Genomic DNA, 20,688 nt, shown 5'->3' with positions numbered 1-20,688 from the left:
GTTCTGTCTTAAGAATTTTTTACTTCAGTAACTGATAGATTCTTTCAACCATAACTCCAGGTTAAAAATTTTGCATAGAAATTCCTTTCTCTTTTTTTATGTTTAAGAATTACTACACAGGAGGAGTCTCTCTCTTCTCATCTTGCAGGATACTCTTGGAGTTTGGTGGACCTTGCAGTACACACAGTTGCCTCCCCCATTTTGTAAGGGGCCCACACTTTCCCTAATCTTCCTCTTGTTGGTAACATACCTGTATAAACACTTCTTGTTCTCCTTCACGTCTCTTGTTAGCTGCAACTCCAGTTGCGCTTTGGCCTTCCTGATTTCCTTCCTGCATGTTCGAGCAGTATTTTTATAACCCTCCCTAGTCTTCTGACCAAGCTTCCACTTCTTCTAAGCTTCTTTTTTGTGTTTAAGCTCACCAGAGACTTCTTTGTTAAGCCAAGCTGGGTGCCTACCATATTTGCTATTCTTTCTGCACATCAGGATGGTTTGTTCCTGCGCCCTCAATAAGGTTTCTTTAAAATACAGCCAACTCTCTTGGATTCTTTCCCCCCTCATATTAGCCTCCCAGGGGATCCTACCAATCAGCTCCCTGAGGGAGTCAGAGTCTGCTTTTCTGAAGTCCATGGTCCGTAGCCTGCTGTTCTCCTTTCTTCCTTTTGTTAGGATCCTGAACTCGACCATCTCATGGTCACTGCTGCCTAGGTTGCCACCCACTTCTACTTCCCCTAGCAAATCTTCCCTGTTTGTGAGCAGCAAGTCGAGAAGCACGGCCCCTAGTTGATTGCTCCAGCACTTGCACCAGGAAGTTGTCCGCAACACTCTCCAAAAACTTTCTGGATTGTTTGTGCTCTGCTGTATTGCTCTTTCAGCAGATGTCAGGGTGATTGAAGTCCCCCATGAGAACCAGGTCCTATGAATTGGAAATTTCCCCTAATTGACTGAAGAAAGCCTCATCTACCTCGTCCTCCTGGTCTGGTGGTCTATAACAGACACCCACCATGACATCACCCTTATTGTTCTTGCTTCTAAGCTTAACCCAGAGACTCTCAACTGGCTTATCTCCAGTTTCATACTGGAGCTCAGAGCAATCATACTGCTCTCTTACATACAGTGCAACTCCTCCACCCTTTCGCCCCTGCCTGTCCTTCCTGAATAGTTTATACCCATCCATGACAGTGCTCCAGTTGTGAGTTAACCCACCAAGTCTTGGTTATTCCAGTCATATCATAGTTCCTTGACTGTGCCAGGACTTCCAATTCCTTCTGCTTGTTTCCCAGGCTTCTTGCGTTTGTGTGTAGGCACTTGAGATAACTGGCCGATTGCCCTACTTTCTCAGTGCAATTCAGGAGGCCTCCCCTGTTGCACCCTCCTCCTTCTGCTTCCTCCTGGTGTCCCACTTACCTCCAGGCTTAGGTCCCCATCCCCCATCGAACCTAGTTTAAAGCCCTCCTCAGTAGTTTAGCCAGCCTGTCTGTGAAGATATCTTCCCTCAGTATACATGAAATTTTGCTTTGGGTATTATCACCCATCTCTCAAGTGAAAATAGCCTTTATCAGATTGCATGTGTAGTTGTTTTTCACTATTAGGCCAAAGGCATAATATGCAACAGAGTTTTATGCGCTTTCTTATACATTTATTTGTGGAAAAACCTAGGCTGCCCTCCAAGGACTCCTTCTGCCAAGGGCAATGTCAGAGGTTAGGTTGGGCATGGAAGCATGTGTCCAGCTCATGGAGCTGTGCTGTATAGATTCTGTATGTAGTGCTGAGGCCCCTGGGGCAGCCTAGGGAGGCTACTGTGATTTAGATAGGCCCCCAGGGCTATATAAGTTACTCAAAGAGCCCCGGATCAGGGGGCATGAAAGTAGCTTAAAGCCCAATTAATCCTTCTCCCTGGGAGCGGCACGTTCTGTGCTCAGTCTCTAAGAGGCTCAGCACAGAACCTCACCCTCTGCCTTAGCTCATTGGGACAGGGACTGTCTACTTCTATATTTGTACTGCACCAATCCTGATCATGACCTCTGGATGCTACCATAATATAAATAACTGAGAAATGAGAGCTATACCAGAATCACTGACTTGATCCTAGTGCACACTTCTGAATCAGTTCTGACCCACGGTGGTGACATCATCATAAATTAATGGTAGCCAAATAAATAACTAGACAGAGAGAACTTGATTAAACAGTCTGAAAAGCTTTACAATGAAGGTTAGCATTGAAGTGAATAAAAAGGCTGATACTGAACTGTTATTCAATACATTTCTTCTTTTAATCCTTCGTTGGCCATTTCAGAATTAGAAGGCTAAGCATTTCAAATGTAAATACCACTTAACCCCTTGACACTAACTGAATTCTCATTGAGCAGAATTTTTGCTAATGTTGTCCCAATTAGCAACAGTCAATGCCATACATTATAATTAGTCTAGTTCAGTTTTCAGGAAAATGTCTCACTAATATTGCTGTCCTTATTAAGCATATGCTAATTCAGTGTAGTAGACCAGTTATAACAATAATAATATATATTTCTGTAGGGTCTATCTTATGAAGATCTCCAAACACAACATATATGTGAGGTAGAATTAAGTATTATCCCCGTTTTACAGGTGTGGAAAATGAGGCACAGAAATTAAGTGCCTAGGGTTACACAGGAGGTCCATGGAAGGAACTGGAAATGGAAATGAAAATACTTGGTCTGAATTACATACCAAAATTTTTCCCATAGGGAGTTTTCCTGATTCATGTACAGTGGAAGATAAAGAATCTTGACAAGTGTATATACATTACCAACCTTGTTATCATCGGATCATGTAGAAAAGTTTTCATTCATATAATGCAATAAATTCAATAAAATCACAACAAAAAATAAATAAAGATTCCCTCACTAAAGATCAATTTCAGTACAAACTTTTTAAAATTTTGTCTTGATTCAAAATCAATATCTTAGAGGACAGTGTAGTATAAGAACATGCAAATTGTTCAAATCTGCAAGTTTGCTATACAAAATATTAAAATTGCTTTACTAAAATAATGTGCAATGCCTTTCACAGTACTGTCATCTGAACAGAGGCCTGTAAGGAATAACACATTCACGCTTCACCATGTATGGTAACAGGCATTTTATTAATAGTATCTCAGCTCTCTAGGCAAAATGAGAAATCATCAGCTCTTCTGTCAGAGAGATTAGTTTAACCAACCTTAGCATTCTTCTAATTATAAATTTCTCATCCAGAGATTCCTAGCAGCTGAGTTAGAGGAAGTTGAATCTTAAAATTAAGCTTAACTGGTACATCAAACTTCCAGGTGTGCACAATTCATGTGCATGAAGCTGACATGGAGGTGAGTAAAGGTAATACTGGGGTTGTTAATAATGTAATTCTTCTTGGGAAAAGGGTCGTGATATTGTAAGGATATTCAGTACAGATTCTTGTGAGTAACATATAATATACTAATTTAATATAGTGCATTTAATAGACTAAACCTGAATTTTCCCACTGAGCTATGCCTGGAAACCACCTAGTTTTTAAGAAGTCTGATGTTTCAGGTGCTCTTCTTTGATTATACAAGTGTTAGAAAGACAATGAAATTTAGAAAACAGTCCATAACATGACCAAAAATTAATTGGACATAAAAAATGAATATGCTGTCTTGCCTTTTGAAGATGATCCCTCTGTACTGAAGATGAGTATTAGTGATCTGACGGGAGGAAGCTTGCACTGATCACTCCTTAACTATTCTGGAGATAAACAGAAGACTTCAGGCTCCAGCATTGCAAGTCTGGACCTTTTGTGAACATTAAAAAACTATTTTTTTAAATAAATCTGAGGCGTTTTCAAGGCCCCTCTCAAGGCGGCTAAGTATTCTATGGCACATCCTAGGGGATATGCAGGAATGGAGACCATTTTGTATCCTGCAAACCTTCAGGTTTGCAAAAGAGAAGCTCCTGTCTTGAGCACTTTCTGAGGTGTAGATAGAAATGTTCCACCCCTTAGAAGATATGCATTTATCTCAACCCAGGCAGAGGATGAGTTTACAACATTCATCAATATACATGTATATAAGTTTGATGTGAATGGATGTGTGGCACAGATTTCCGTAGTCATGCCCTTTATGAGATTAATGAGAAAACACAAAATTATTCTTCCTGCACAGCACGAAATGTACAAAAGCTCACAACTCCATTCAATCAAATCAGGTTTTCACTGAAACACTCAAAGATACTTTTCAGCAATCACTATTTCCGTACTATACCTGTTACAGCACTACAAGAGGCCCTCTGGTCCTATTACACCCTGCATCAGGAGAAGAGCAGTGAAGTTGGTTCCTCCAAGCCTGCCTAGAGGGGCCTCACAGAAGCAGCTAATCAGAGCCCAGCAGGCACAGATAAAAAGAGCTGTAGGCCCTTAACAGTTCAGTTCTTGTCTGGGACCAGAAGGGAATGGAAGGGGGCTCTCTGGCCAAAGGAGCATGAGGGACTCATGGTTTTGACTTACATTTGCTTAAGTTGGAGAAGAGAGGACCAGAGAACTTTAACCCTGAGGTAAGGGGTGAAGATAAAGGGGCCACATGGGAAGAGGCTCAGGGAAGTAGTAGCAATAAATTCAAGTGAGGGTCTCTGGGTTGGAACCTGGAGAAGTGGGGTGGACCCAGGTTCCTCCCACCAGCAAAGGAGCGTAAACCCTGAGAAAGGGACAAATCTTGTTTAGAAACCTGAGCAAAGAGCTGAATTTAAAGGGCCCAGAGCAAGGGCTGAAGACCTTGGTGAATGCAGATAGACAGTTTTTGTTGGAGTCTTTGCTACCCAGATGGTGTTCATTTTGATAGTATGGCCCAGCCTGAAGGCAGAGCCACTGAAGACAAAGTAGACAACCTACAAGGGGTGCCAGGATCAGGAAAAGCACTGCAGTACCACACCCAGCTACTAGGAGGCACTCAAAGTGAGTGCACCTGTTACAATAACAAATTTAAACTTTCTACCTCTAACTATTTTAGACATGCAGCAATTCTCTATATTTTTGGAGTTTAATGTACCTACCATACACACACCCATGTCATATATCATTTGTAAGCTTATATGTTTAGATGAGGTATGATGGGGAGCTGTCAAGTGGTGCCAAAAGTTTGTAGGCAAGATGAAACATGGTACCCAAAATGAGAAAGTGTCATTTTTTGCACAGTACCAGAAACACTGTTACATGACTCTGACTACAGCTTTTATTGTTTGTTAATTTCAACACTTTAACATGGTGTTTATTGGTCAAAGCTACCAAATGACAATCTATTAAAAAATTTATACTGGTTTTGCGTGGGCAAGTTTTTTTTCCCCAGAAATGAGGAAGCTGTTTAGCCTGTGGCAAAAATGGCAAATATCAACTTTTTCCAATATACTAACATGAAATGTTTTTACATCCCATATTCCTGATTCTCAAATTATCATGCACATGATTTGTGACGTTCCCCTAGTGCAATCTGGACTGCTGTATTCTCCCACTCCTGGAGCCTGCTTTTCCTTGCTTTGCTGTGAGAACCCTCACTCCTGGGCTGTTCATGCACAGCCTCCAGCAAACAAGCTTCCCCCAACTCAGTGAGTGAGTGCTTTTAGCCAGCCACTCTCTGGATTATACAACAGAATGACCCCAGCTAAAACCTCCAATCCCACATGCATCCCTAGGAACCTCCATTTTACAATGTTCAGTGATGCCCACTGGACAGTATAAGTTCATACAAGTTCATCAGTTTAACAAAGAAATTAATGTGCACCAGCTTTGCTACTCCAAGTGGAGTCTCCAGCACACTTCAAACCAAATACATTGCTTTAGATAAAACAAACAAATGTATTCATTATAAAAGGATTTTAAGTGATTATAAGTCAAAGGGTAATGAGTCAGATTTGGTCAAGAGAAACAGACAAAACGCATTCTAAACTAAGCTTAACACTTTCATCAACCTTACAAATTTAGGTGATTCTCACCACAGGCTGGCTGGTTTCCCTTTAGCCAGGCTCCCCCCTTTGGTCAGCACTTCAGTTGCTCGGTGGTATTTGTAGATGGAGGTGGAAGACAGAGAGCATGGCAAATGTCTCCCCTTTTTAAAATGTTCCTTCTCCCCACATACTGAGTCAGACAGGTGACTCACTTGATAGTCCAACTGATTCTCTGTTGATACCCAGGTCAGTCCTTTGTTCCTGGAGAGCTGAGCCTGGTTTGTCCTATACATGCCTTGATGAGAGTTTTGTCTGGATATGTTTCAAGCCACGAGGACACATCTTTGGGAATATTACATAGTGAAGCCTCATAATCATACACCTGACATTGCAACAAACATATTACTGTAACAATAATATTCAGTACGTCATAAGTATTCTAAAAACATCTGATATGACATACTTTGCATTAAACAATACACAATTATACTATATTTGTGAACATGGGGGAGCAGGGCATCTTATGATTACAATAGTTTTCTATATTTTCAGATGAAATTTACTTAGCAGATCAGTCTCACACTGAAGTTATGCACCAGTAGCAGTAGAGTTTGACTGGTAAAAGATTTTAATTTGTAATTGCCTATGCATGCAGTGCTAGCCTTTGAAATATTCAAGAAACTAGCTTCTTAATTCAATGACACTTATACATAGATCAGTGTTCGTATTAGAGATGACAATACACAGCTTCATATTGGGCTTCAAAGTGCTCACTAAAAAAAATGGCAATTTTGATATGAATATATAGATCTAATTTAGCACGTCTGTATACTGATAAAAAGTGAAAAATTGCAATGGTGGTAATGCTAAAAATATAATTCAGGAATTTTACCTCTACAGGGAAATATAGTATAAGAAGACATGGAGGATACAAGCCCCTTAAAGCTTACATCAAAAAGAAAACGACTCTCTACAAACTTTGAAAATGTGTCATTTTTTAAGAAAATCAAAAACATGCAAAATTGTCAAAAGCCATCAGTGCTGGACAGAATTCTGTGATGCTGTCAGCAGTAGCCAGGAGAGGTTTATTGGTGGCTACTGGATGAGTTTTCTAGTTTACATTATGTGCCACCAATCACAGGGGTTGCTTTCAGAAATACCACAAGTGAATTGAATTTGGCACATGTCAGAGTTGTATTGCACCCAGGAAAGAAAACAATCTTTGAATCTCATCAGAGAGCATCAGGTTCACCAGCTTGTATAGGTGCCAGAGCAACCATGTTCTCCAGCAATTGTCATGTTGCAGTGTTTTCTTGAGAAATACACACAAGACAAGAAACTTCATAAAATAGAAACATTTGAGAGAGCAACCAATCAGGGGGAAGGAGGTCTTCAAAGAGGATCTGATGACATGAAGTGCAGAATATCTGAGAAAGACTTGATTGCTAAGGATGCAGTTTATCACTCAATATGCCTTTCTTCCTACTTGAGTAAAAAGAATCTCTAAAGCAAAACCATCTGGTTACACTACAACAATAGTCACCTGATGACATTGCATTTTATCAGCTGATTGGAGAGGTAGACAGTGGTTTTATGTACAATAAGAAGGTTCATCTTCTGTCCAAGCTGCTGCAAAGATAAAAAAAAGCCCTACTTCCCTGAGATGTAGAAACTGCAAGCTATTCCAGTAACACATTATAGGCAAGATTAGAAAAATACTGTGGTTCTACAAATCTACTTTTGTTCTATGCAGTGCAATAACATTAGCTGATGCTATCCAAGATGCAAGTAATCTGAAGCAGGAATCTGTCACCCATATGTTTTGTGGATGTTGTTCTGCTGATTGTGCCCAAGGAATGGCTTTCAAATGAACAATTGGTTTTGTATAATGCTGCTGCATTCCTTTGATCTGAAATAGCCAAAATGAAAGCCTCAGAATATTATCCAAAACCAGATGATAGTAGTTTATAGAGATCAGCTATTTTTCTGCCCAAATTGGAGGAGGGGTTTGTCCTTTGGTTGATAGATAGAGACATATAATTCAGCCAGCAATGAGTATCTTCCCTCATGAGACATTCAAAGAAGGTGTCTCGCAGTTGCAGAGTGCATAGTATTTAACAGTTAACCGCATCACTGCACATAAGCCTTGCTGCACAGCTACACCATGAGTTTGTGTCTCACAGTTTAATTGACATACCACACCTTTGTGGATTCTTTCTCAGTTATAATGAGCTGAGGTGGTTCATCACTAGTGCTGCAAAAACCCAAGCAGAAAGACACCAGGGAGGTGTTTTAATTCCAAATGGAATTATACCGCTTCATATTGGCGGAAATCTTATCCATGAATGAGATGATATAGACATGAACATAAAGACCATTGATGGAAAGAATATTTTTCATTCAATGGCTAGGATTTTATTTCAAGAACAGTCTTCAGATAGTCCAGCATCACAAGAAATATCACGGAAGCCTCGGAAGGAAAAGTCATCTGCTCTTCCTGGACAACAGAAGTGTTTTCTACATTGTGTGCAGCATTTGAAAAACATAGAATGTATCCAGAACCAACTAGCCCATGAAAAAATACTTGAGAAAATAAACACTTGTCACCTACAAATGAACACCATCTGAACTTGCTCTTGGTGTCTTTAAGACTACTACCTTCTGATGTCTCCCCAGTACCAAGTGATGTTGATACTGTTCACACTAAGGTGATTTCATTTTGGATTGATTTCAACCACAAGCTTGCAACAAAGAAGAGCACCTACAAAACAGTTGCATATGCACCTATTGCGGATGTCCAATTAGCTGACATGGCCACGGTCTATGCCACAGTGCTGAAATGTAAGGAAATGTCAGCAGCTGTTGGATATGCTGTTCAGACTTGGATCAGCAGCTGTATGCTGTTGCTCAGCAAGTGAAATGGACTCTTGCAAACAAACTTGGTACCATTGTGATTCGTCTGGGTGTTTTTCATCCAGACAAATCACATTGCTAGACCTTCTTATTGATTCTGATATGTATGCAGCTTGTACTGGAGATCAAATGTTTGCTCATAAGTGATTCGCCACACTCTACATGGCTTGACTCTAGCGTCTGAGGACCTGAGTGTTCTAAAACTATTCATTCATTAAATGGTGTAAGCAAGGAGGAGGTACCCATGTAGTTCAGCATTTGTCTGGGAAAAGTTGGTTGGCTCGAAAGGTGTTTGAGTCCTTACAACATGTCATTAAAGAGCTTGATGATGCTGTAACTCAAGATATGCTATTCCTTCTGACGGGGTTTCAAATACAAGGGCATGCCCAGTCTCCTACATTCGTGTACTGGGATCATTTTCTTCAGGTTATGCAGATACTTCTAAGAGGCATGATAGGAAACTTCATCTACACACACAGTGTGCCATGCTTCCACACTTCTTTACTGCAGACAGGCTAAACTATGCCAGGTGAATACCAGTCTACATTCCTGATATGTTAAATCTCCCTGAAGAAGTACACAGTGCCTTTGAACAGGGGAATTTGGTGTGTTTCAGATTCCCATGTCACACCATGGGATGACAAGGGAACAGAGAAAACTTTCATCAGGGACTCAAAGGATAGCAGTGGTATTGTACAATTGACAAGAAAGAAACCAGGCCTTGTCAGATGGACCCTCATAAAACATCCTGAGTGAATATGCAAAAACTATGAGAGAAAGAATTGACCTAACAAAGAGTAGTGAAAACAGAGTCAATGAACAAGTCCTTGCTTCTGCACTGAAGAGGGATGAAGAGCATGTTACAGGCCTTGCCAACTGTGTCATCAATCATATGACAAGCCCATCTGATGTTGAATCATATCCAGAGGTGCTTATCAACCTATCTACTGGATGGCATGTAATATCAAAGATGTACAAGAGTCTCAGCTGAAAATAGCACATGTGAAAACAAATGGAGTGATTTATGAGAGATTCATGCACTTGATTCTGATGGGACACGTAGCTTATTCAGCCCAGTCATGAAATCTAGCATCAAGACACTTGCTGACAGGGCCAAGATGACCAAATTTAAGTGTTGCAAGAGGGACAATCACAGGAGCTGTCAGTCCAGAAATTGTTTTCTGTTGGAGCAAGTTGGAGAGATGACGTTTCAGTGGCAACTGTTCTTAATCACCCACTAGGACTTGTGCCTGTGTCCTTCTTCCATGATGATGGAACATTGAGAAGAACAGACAAAGCTGAATTAGAGCATCTGATGGAAGCTCAAGCTGAAAGAATCTATGAGCTAAGATTAGCATGCAACAAAGAGAGCGCAATGTACATCAGAGATTTCAAAGCTGTTATACAAATGAGACCTGAAATGCTTGCTCCTCAATCTAGCTATCAAAAAGAACAAGTCACTGGCCAAACTCTCACTTTGGAGGAGCATGTCAAAAGAGCAATTTGGCAAACAAAGATTTGGATGTCTTCATACATAGGTAAACTAAATATTGGCTCACCATTGCAATATGGATGGAAAAATGGGGATGATGAACTACTACTTGGATTCTTCAAGAGCCCAATGGCATTGGGCCTTCTATAAGACCATATTTCTGCCTGTACCAATAAGGGTCGCTGCTCATTCAACTATGTCTGTAGCGTTTTATATTGTTGTTTCTAGAGTGGTGGAACAGAGAGGCATGCACACCTATCTACAAACGCTAATTGAAAGGTTCAGATTGTGTTTTAAAGAGGTAAAAAAGATTAAGAGGTAGAAATGGTAGTGGATCAAAGGCTAAGATACTAATGTCGGAAATACAGAGGTGATGACTGAGAAGGGATTTACCATAAAAAGGTGACAAGTATGGGAGTGGTGAAAGAGACTGCAAAGAATTAAATGTCAAAGAGTACAATACAATAAAAAACCTTCCTTGCAGTCACTAATGAATAAAAATGAAAAATAGTCTACCATTTCATCTCAGTGGCAGGTGTTTATAACAAATATAAAATGTAGTTTTAGTGGCTCTTTTGTGATACTTCAAAGGATTTTTCATGTTTCTTTTTCTATTCTAATTTTCTTTCAATTTTACCTTTATTGTAGATGAAATAAGAGTAATAGGCAACTATGTAATACAAGTATAGCCGTAACACAGTAACACTATTATAGTTAACTTTAAGTTGGATCTTAGATTCAAATCTATTTTTCTTTATCTACAATATTATAAAAATACTTTGGGGCTGGAATTTCTCCCGCTTGATTTAAAAAATCCAAAATACGTATTAATGTTTTTAATATTAAAATCCAAGTGTTCCTTTTTTGAGCTATTTCAATGCATAGAGGAATTTTGGCAAGTTGTTTTTTGATATTTCATTGCTCTTGTGTAGCTCAAAGAGGCTTTACTATATATGGTATAGAAAGTAGTAAATTATGTGAAGTGTAACACATGCTAAGAGAGTGTGAGCTGCTCTACATATGAGGTTGTCTACTACAGCCGCCAGAGAAGGTAGGGAGCTCACGCAGTAGAGGGCTCATGCTTTTATTTCTGAAGGTACTGCATTCAAATTAAACTGTCAGCACAAGTAGGGTCATTAGATAGGTATGTGCAGTATGTTACTTTCCTGTTTGATATAAGCACACCCCAAAGAGTGATGTTTTGTTATAATTCCCATAGTTGGAAGAGATTGGGAGAGAGGTGATAGACTGCTTGGACTTTGCAGTCTTGGTCTAATTCATCAAGTTAATCATCTTCTAAAAATTAGGATATATTCAGGGTGACCAATGCTCCACACCCTTTACCTGCAACAGTAAACCTGCATCTCTCACTTTAATTTTTGAATTTGTCATTAGCCTAATGGTTTATAAAATATTAAGACTAAAAGTATACAACTCCAATAATACAGTAATTGTATAAGATAAAAAAAATTATAAGAGACACAGAAAGTTGCAAATGAAGTGGCAGTAACAAGAACCTATGAAGAGCAGCATTGCGCAGGTCTAATATGTATGACTTCATCTGGATTCTAAAATGAATAGGGATGTGTCTGGTTAATACTTACATTGATGACCTGCAAGAGAAAAAGAAGCCTATGGAAACATCTTTTATGCACCATCCTGTTTCTTACAAGAGAGGAGGCATGGTCTAGTGGAATAAGCATTGGATGGGAAGCAAAGAATTCTTGAGTAAAGCTGGGTGAAAAAAATTGTGGACAAATAGTTTATTCGCTGAAAAAAGCAGTTTCAGTTGATTTGAAATCAGAGGCGACACATAGCTGGGGCTAGTGGGTGGGCACATATGGAAGGTTCTGGAGAGGTCATGTGCCCCCCTGAATTCTCAGGATGCCCCGCAGCAAGGAAGCAGTATGCCCCCTGGCAACAGCACCCTTCATGTGTCCATGCAGTGTGGGGCGGGAGGAAGCAGCAGGGTGGCTGGCTTCCAACTGAGCTCCTCCCACCTCTGTATGGAGCAGCTTCACTTTCCCTGCTTCTGGAGTCTCACTCATGGCCTCTGCCTCCACCCTCTGACTCATTTCGGCAGATGGTCTGCAAAGCAGGCAAGAGCACTGGGACTCCAGCAGCAGGGAAGGAGAAACAGCAGCTGTAGCAGGTTGAGGAGGAGCTCAGCCGGCAGTCAGCTGTCCTGCTGCTTCCTCCTTCCCCGGACTGCAGGGACACAGGCAGAGTGCCACTGCCGTGGGAGCACTGCCTCCTTGCTGCTGGACATCCCCACTAGAGGCTTCCTGAGAAATCTCAGGGAGGACGTGATCCTGCATGCCCTCTCCACACACTGTCTCTGCTTGAAACTATTCATGAATTTGCCAAATAGATTCAGCCAGAAAAAAATGTTCAGGATTGGGGAGGGTCATGGTGACTTTAAAATTTTAGCCAGTGGATAGGGCACTCAATTGGGATGTGGGCGACCCAGTTTCAAAGTCCTGCTCTGGAACAGGGATTTGAACCAAGGTCTCACTATCTCAGGTGAGTGCCCTAACCCCCGGGCTATTGGTTAGTCTGGATAGATTTCTCTCCATCTCTTTTGTTTAAGCTGTTCCTCTTTGTATCTACTCTTTGCATCTGATCTACTCATAAATTCTAATCGTGGCTCTGAAACTGACTCCATGTGTTAAATCATTCCAAATTACAAAATCCCTCTACCTAAACACCCTCCTTTGTGAAATGGGGTCAGTACTTACCCATTTCATAAGTGTGATGTAAAGATTTATTCATTAATATATGCATACCAGTTTGAAGATGTAAAGTGTTACATAAGTACTATACGTTATTTAATTATCAAAGCTACTACTGAGAAAAAACACAGGTTCTATGTTGACTCTATACATAGCAGATATTAAAGACCTTCATGATTTGCTTTTTTTAAAAGGATTCATTACAAATAAAGATAATCCTTATTTTTTTATTTATTAATACTAGCATTCGCAATGTCCCAGGTGCTTTCAGACATTCAAGAAGTATGATCCCTGCTTGGAGGAGCTCAGACTAAGAATACAGACAGATAGACAGAGCTTTTTTAGATTGAGGCCAGAAGGGTCCACCGTTATAGCCTAGTTTGACCTCCTGCACAACACAGGGCATAGAACTTACCTGAATAAATTCCTGTTTGAACTAGGAGCATTTTTTTTTATTGTTGAAAAACATCCAATCTTGATTTAAAAATTACCAGTGATGAAGAGTCTACCACGATCCTGGGTTGTTCCAATGGTTAATTACCCTCACTGTTAAAAATCTACACTTTTATTTCAGTCTGAATTTGTCTATCTTCAACTTCCAGCCATTGGATCTTGTTGTACCTTTATCTGCTAGATAGAAGAGCCCATTATCAAATATTTGTTCTCCATTTAGGCATCTATAGACTGTGATCAAGTCCCCGTTAACCTTCTCTTTGTTGTGCTAAATAGATTAAGCTCCTTCAGTCTATCACTATAAGGCAGGTTTTTCAATCCTTCATTCATTCTCTGGCTCTTCTCTGATCCCTCCTGAGTTTATCAACATCCTTTTTGAATTGTGGGCACTAAAACTGAACACAGTATTCTTGTAGTGATCATTCCAGGACTAAATTCAGAGGTATTATAACCTTCCTGTTCACAGTTCTTGAGGTTAGGAGAAGGGAATAACTATAAGCAGTTTATATAATCAGTTTCATTCACTGTAAGCAGTACAAGTCAAGGGTGGATGCAGATTGTCGACTAGTCTCAGTAGTTAGAGATTAGGCGTGGAAGTCTGCAGAAGGGGTTTTATTCTCAGTTGTATCACACATTTCCTGTGTGAACTTAGACTAAGGCCCTGTCTACACTAGAAAGTTTTGTCAACGCAAGATACAGCAATGATCAAAAAGCACTATAATTACAATGCTTCTGCCTCTCCACACAGCACTCATGTCGCTGAAGCACATCCACAGTTAGTGCTCTAGCATCGACATTGAGAGCAGTGCACTGTGGGCAGCTATCCCACTGAGCAACTCGCTACCTTGTGTCTCTAGGAATTGTGGGAAGATGGAGAGGATCACAGTGCATCATGGGTGCAGGCTCAACGTCCCATGATGCAGTGATTTCCATCCTGTCATTCAATGGGTTTCCGACAGCATTCTGTGGCATTTTTCAACGGCCCCAGTTTCTTGAGTGCCCGCCATCTGTATCTAAAAGAATGGATCCTGCAGTGCTCTGAACACATCACGGTTGATCATGTTGTATATCATGAGCTCACAATCAGAACTTGAATCCAAGGCACCGGATTTCTGTGTGCCATGCAAACAAACAATGTCGGATTACTGTTTGCATTCACGGAGCACCTGCACACGGTGCACTGCCACTTTTGGGAGCATGAAACAAGCACTGAGTGGTGGGATTGCATCATTATGCAGGTCTGGGATGACAAGCAGTGGCTGCAGAACTTTCAAATGTGCAAACCCACCTTCATGGAACTTTGTGTGGAGCTCACATGAATGAGAGCTGCCCTCTTGGTGGAGGAGCACGTCACCGAGTGGAAGCTGATAATTCCAGACTGCTGCTGGTTGGTCACTAATCAGTTTGGAGTCGGGAAGTCCACCGCTGGAGCTGTGTTACCGCAAGTGTGCAGGGCTATTAAATCGCATTCTGCTATAAAGGACTGTGAGTCTTGGAAATGTGCTTGAAATAGTGGATGGCTTCGCAGCGATGGGATTCCCTATCTGTGATGGGGCGATAGATGGCGCACGTATCCCAATTTTGGCCCTGGACCATCTTGCGACGGAGTAAATAAACAGAAAGAGGTACTTCTCTATGGTACTGCAGGCGCTTGTGGATCACCATGGGCGTTTCACTGACATCAACGTGGGTTGGTCACGGAAGATGCATGACACTTGCATCTTCAGGAATGCTGGCCTGTACAGAAAGCTGCAAGCAGGGACTCTCTTTCCAAATCAAAAGAGTCCAATGGGGGATGTTGAAATGCCCATAGTGATCCTAGGAGACCCAGCCTACCCCTTACTGCCATGGCTCATGAAGCCTTATAGGGCAACCTGGATAGCATCAAGGAGCACTTCAATAACAGGTTAAGCAGGTGACAAATGACTGTTGAATGTGCGTTTGGCAGATTAAAAGCTCGTTGGAGATGCCTTTGTGGCAGGTTAGACCTAAACAAGGAAAATATTCCAATGGTGATAGCCGACTGCTGCTCCATAATATATGTGAAGCTAAGGGTTGAAAAGTTTCCCTCTGGGTGGAGCGCAGAGGCGGAACACCTTGCGGTTGAATATGAACACCAGATGTCAGGGCTATTAGAGGGGCACAAGGAGGGGAGCATTCAAATCATGGAGGCCTTGAGGAACTGTTTTGACAATGAGCACCAATAAGGTGTCTTTGTAAACAGCATTATGCCATGCTATGACTGCTAGCCAGCTTGCACTGTGTATCAGTGGAACCTGCAACCACCGTGTGCAAGAGACAAATAAAGATTGCTTATCTTTCACAGAGTATGTCTTTATTAAATAACAATTATTCACAACACACACAAAAACCTGGGCTGGAAGGGAGAAAGCAGTGAGGGGCAGTGTGAACTATGACAACTGGGTGTAAGTCCAGCTATCGTTCTGGAAGCTGTCTGAAGGGGTGGAGTCAGTGAGGTACCGAGATGGGCTGGGAGTTTGGTAGGAATGTGCAAGGGCAGGAGTTTGGGGAGGGCATGGAAAGCAGTTCTGTATTGGCTGCAAGGAGGGGGGTGAGCATGCATTAATTCAGTCTGCAATGTTATGAGTGACTTTAGCAGCTTCATTTGCTCTTCCATGGCTTTTTTTCATGCACTTGTTACTTGCTATCACTTGCTTTTGGTTTTCCCTCTTCACCTGCCTATCAATTTTATAATTTTTAGACACTGTCTCTCCATGCCTTTTTTTTTTTTTCCTCACCTCAGAGGACCGGAGGAATTTTTGGAACATCTCCTTTTTGCTTCTTCATGGTTGTTTTCTTATCAGCCACAGGTGCTCATCAGGTGTGGTGGGGAGGGTTCCCTTAAGGGCACATCTGTAGAATCACAATAAACAATGAATAGAAGCATGATTGTGAGAGCAATAACAGCATTGATGCATTACTTTAAAATACACCTCTTTCTCACTGTCTCCTGGCAAGCACACAGCTCGACAATCAACTAGGGCATGGTGAGTTATGCTGGGGGCTGGGGTGGGAGCAGTCTATTCCTTCAACCAGCTATATCATGCAACCAAGCAAAGGACAGCTGTATCTCATGAAACTGAGCAGCATCAGCTCAAAACACTTACTTACCCAAGCTCCCCTCTCTTGCATGCCACAGCTGTAGGGCTGACACTGGCTCGAACCCTCTAGGGTGGAGAAAAGGTTCTGGTTCTCCATGTCAGCAAACAACCCAGCCCCCTGCTCCGCATCATCCTCCAACTCTACCTCCTTGTACACAATTTCTTTATCACTGTTGAATCCAGTGTCTGCTGCCCCCCAGGCCTGCAAAGGTATCCATGAGTCTCTGGTATCCTGGTGGAGGTGGGGTTGCCGCCAAGGATGGCTTCTGGTTCCTTATAGAAGCAGCATGTCTTTGGCTCTGCACCAGAGCAACGGTTTAACTCCCTAGCCTTTTGGTCCCTGCCACAGTTCCTTGATTTTCACACGGCACTGCAGCGTGCCCCATTTATAGCCTTTCTCCGCCATTAAATGAGAAATTTGACCATAGGTATCATAGTTCCTTCGGCTGGAGCAGAGCTGGGACTGCACAGCCTCCTGTCCCCAAATACCAATCAGATCCCAAAGCTCCAGTGTGCTCCAAGCAGGAGAGTGTTTGGTGCATGGAGCCACCATGGTCAGCTGGGACGTTGAGATGTGAGCTCTCCATGCTGACCAAGCAGAAAGTGAAATTTCCAAAATTCTCAGGACTTTTGAGGGGAGGGGCAGATGGCTGCAGGGCAACAGTTCAAACTGATGGCTACGGTAGTCAGAATGGGCATTGTGCGACACTTCCTAGATGCCATTTACCAAGACATAACCAAGCACGGTGTCTACACTGACACTTGGTTGCTAAAAGTTTGGCACAAAAAGCTCTACAACTCTCGTCAAGGTGGTTTTATTTTGTTGCAAAATCAGGGGAGTTGGGTTGACGTGGGGGGCAGGAGAGGATTGCAATGTGTACATGACCACTGTTTTGGTGCAAAAACCTGACTTTGGTTGAACAAAGTCTCCTATGTAGACCAGGGCTAAGTTACGTAACCTTTGTATGCCTCTGATTCCCCATATGTAAAATCTGGATGATTGACATCTCTAATGTGGCCATGACAGTAATATCTACCATACCTCACATGGATGATGAGGAACTTACTTAACATAGTTAATAAAGTATTGAGAGATCTTCTGATGAAAGAAGTTATAAAAGTGCAAAGTATTTTAGCAGTTGGAGTCCATGATTTGAGAATTGTTATTTAATTAGTTTGAAACTATAGTTTAATTTTCGTTGTGGAGGTAGCTAAATTCTCCTAGGAAGAATTTGACTTAATGAGACTATTTCTCAGCATAAGTACAAAGAAAAGCAAAAGCTTTTTATTACTCCAGCTAAGATTATAAAATAGATGAATGAGTCACAGGTGTGTTGGGACTCTGCCTCTTGCCTTCATAACTATATTTTTGCTCTTATCTGTTTTCCACAGCTTGCACTGAAGGACCCTGTACACACTGTGTCGCTGCAGCAGTTCGTCTATGAGAAGCTAAAGGCACAGCAGGATTTACTGGGAGAACAAACCTTCCAGGCTCTTATGGAAACAGTGGATACAGAAATAGTCACACAACTACAAGAATTCTTGCAAGGCTTTTAAGAGTCAGAAACAAGATTTTGTATGTCTAACTGTCCCATTCAAAAATATGAAAAAACTGCTACACTTCCATCTTATATGCAAATCCTGCTTAAAAGCTAAAAGTAACTTGTGTAAAAAAATAAAGCAGAGACCATGAAACTCATTTCTTTCTTTCTGTATGATTGACAGAGTAAATGTAAATTGGCTCCTAACTAGAGTTTACAAACCTGTTTCACATGAGAGTGTAATTTTATATATATGAGGAATAGGGGGTTGCACGAGGTAATGTGTACAGTGAAAACAACTGCTTAATTTACTGTTAATAGAAAGAAATGTTTTGATTATCTTATAATTATATGTTTTTAACACTTTGAAGGAAAGTGAGGAATAATGTTGGGGATATTTTTCTAACAATAACAGCTCAATTTGGCTGCCTTACACTTTTTAATTGTTTGAGACCATAATAAAAAAAAAAAAAACCAGTTCTGTACAACCATTTAAACAAGTAAACTGTTACGTCGAGACCATAAGACATTAAGTCTTTAATCAAATTTTAATATTATATACATACATATTCCTAAAATTTTCATGCTTGGGGAGGTAAACACCAGTTGGAAAACAAAACCAATTAATCAGCCAAATGTTTTATTTTCATCGTCCTGATCCATGTATGTGTAAAGTTGTTAGAAAAGGGAAATTCTCATTTTATTTTCTGCAGACATGTTTTCTACTTATATACATAGGGTAAGAGCCCAAAGACATCATGGCAATGCACTTCTCTGCTATATCAGAGACCCAGGTTCATTTTCTGATACTTCTCTTTCTCTCAGGCTGGTGGGAGCTGAGTGTATTGTGGATATACACTACCAGCCTGGCAAGAATTGGGGGTGGGGGTATGCTCTGTGGTGCTGAATAGTTAGTGCCCTCTTCAGAAGATTAAGGTCCTGATCCATAGCTCATTGACTTCAGTGAGCTTTAACATTGGATCAAACCCTATGAATGGTGATGAGAATGGTAACTTAGGAAAGATGGGGAAGGAATTGTCAGGGCTCTGTCAGTGACACAAAGGAAAGTTTCTGTCCTTCCCTCTTTCCTACCCTCATCTCCAGGAGAGAGAGAAAAAGTGTTTTTTGTTTTGTTTTCAGGTTGTTTGGGTGGGTTTTTTTTGGGAGGGTGGAGGTGCCTTTCTTTGCCTATCTGTCTTCTATTGTCAAAAACCCTTTTTAGTTGTGGGTTGTGTTTTTTTTTTTTTTTTTAAAGAAACTATTGAAAACATGGTAACAAAATGTACTGTATGAACTTTCTTTAGAAAACTGGATGCAGTATGTAACTGTGGAACCCACTGGCCCTTTGTAATCTTATATAACCGAAAACGTGCTAGAAATGTTGATGCTTCCAAAAAGACAAAAACGATAAAGTCTCAATTAAACTTTCCAAAGATGCCTCACCTCTGACTGTCTTAATCTGTATGCTGTTATTCTTAAAGTGAACCAAACACTCTCAGTAGTTTACAGTCTTATTGTACCTATGTGGTATACCAGTGCTGTGAACTGTAAATGGCCATGTTCTGAATTCTTCACTACAGGTTTAACCTTTGTGCTTGAATATTCAGGCTAAAAGCTTTTTTAGTATGATTTATCCCCTATACTATACATGTTCTAAAATACATTGAAATGGAACATATCAAATAGGCTTTTCTGACATATTCTGTAGAATGCCTATTTCTGTTAATGTGAAGACATAAATACTTTTGAAGATGAAAGTTCTCACAGAATGCACATCTTTCCACCTCCTGTGGGGTTTTCAGCTTTAGTTATTGATGCAGGTGATTTACTAAAATAGCTATTTTAACTGTAACTTTAGAAAATGCTACATTTATGCAAGAAGAGTTTTGTTTATTCAAATCCCTAGATAAAAATATAGCTTTTAGTTCAAAAGGCCAAAAACTCCCTAAGTTCTAGGAGAGAGAGAGAGAGAGTGTGTGTGGATGGGTGGGTGGGTGTGGTTAAAGTGCAATCACAGAATTAACAAAAGTTATTTTGCAAAATATGTAATGTCTTTAATGTCAAAACAATACCTCATTGATTCCTAACATGGTGCCCACTCTGCAGGAGAGTGACCTTTGGAACAAATTATTTTTTTGAATGTCATGCAATGCTATATTATAAATGGATAGTTTTGGAGCTGTATAACAGAGATGTGTTGAGGTAATGTATACTAATCTGTAATTGATTCTGGCAATATATGCTTAACACTGCTGTCTTCTTTGGTAGTTTGGTTATTATATGTCCATTAACTCTTGTTCTGCTTATGGAAGATAAATCCCCATACCAAGTCACCCCCCAAAAGAAATGAATGACAGGCAAATCCTAGAAAGTTATGAAGTTTGGTTGCTATGGGTTAGAAAGGAACAGGAACTCAACAGCAGTTGGGACCATTCTCCCTTTTGTAGTCTTTGAACTCTCCATGATAGGAGGGGCAAATGGCCCTAATGGACACTGCATTCCAGATGGTTC

At 40.8% G+C, this 20,688-nt stretch overlaps 1 protein-coding gene across 1 annotated transcript in view; it reads left to right on the top strand.

Annotated features, from left to right (window-relative positions):
• IPO11 (importin 11) overlaps positions 1-20,420 on the top strand; it is a 294,514-nt gene extending 274,094 nt beyond the window's left edge. Inside the window, exon 30 of the mRNA XM_067568644.1 lies at positions 18,029-20,420. Coding sequence (XP_067424745.1) covers positions 18,029-18,193 — 165 coding nt within the window. The 3' untranslated portion in view covers positions 18,194-20,420. The remainder of the gene's footprint in view (positions 1-18,028) is intronic.
• Positions 20,421-20,688: the final 268 nt, after the last annotated feature.

The sequence above is a fragment of the Emydura macquarii genome, unplaced genomic scaffold (genome assembly GCF_026122565.2).
Source record: "Emydura macquarii macquarii isolate MOO-44397 ecotype Brisbane River unplaced genomic scaffold, CSIRO-AGI_Emac_v2 contig_2897, whole genome shotgun sequence".
Lineage (NCBI taxonomy): Eukaryota > Metazoa > Chordata > Testudines > Chelidae > Emydura > Emydura macquarii.
This window is presented reverse-complemented; position numbering and strand designations above follow the sequence as displayed.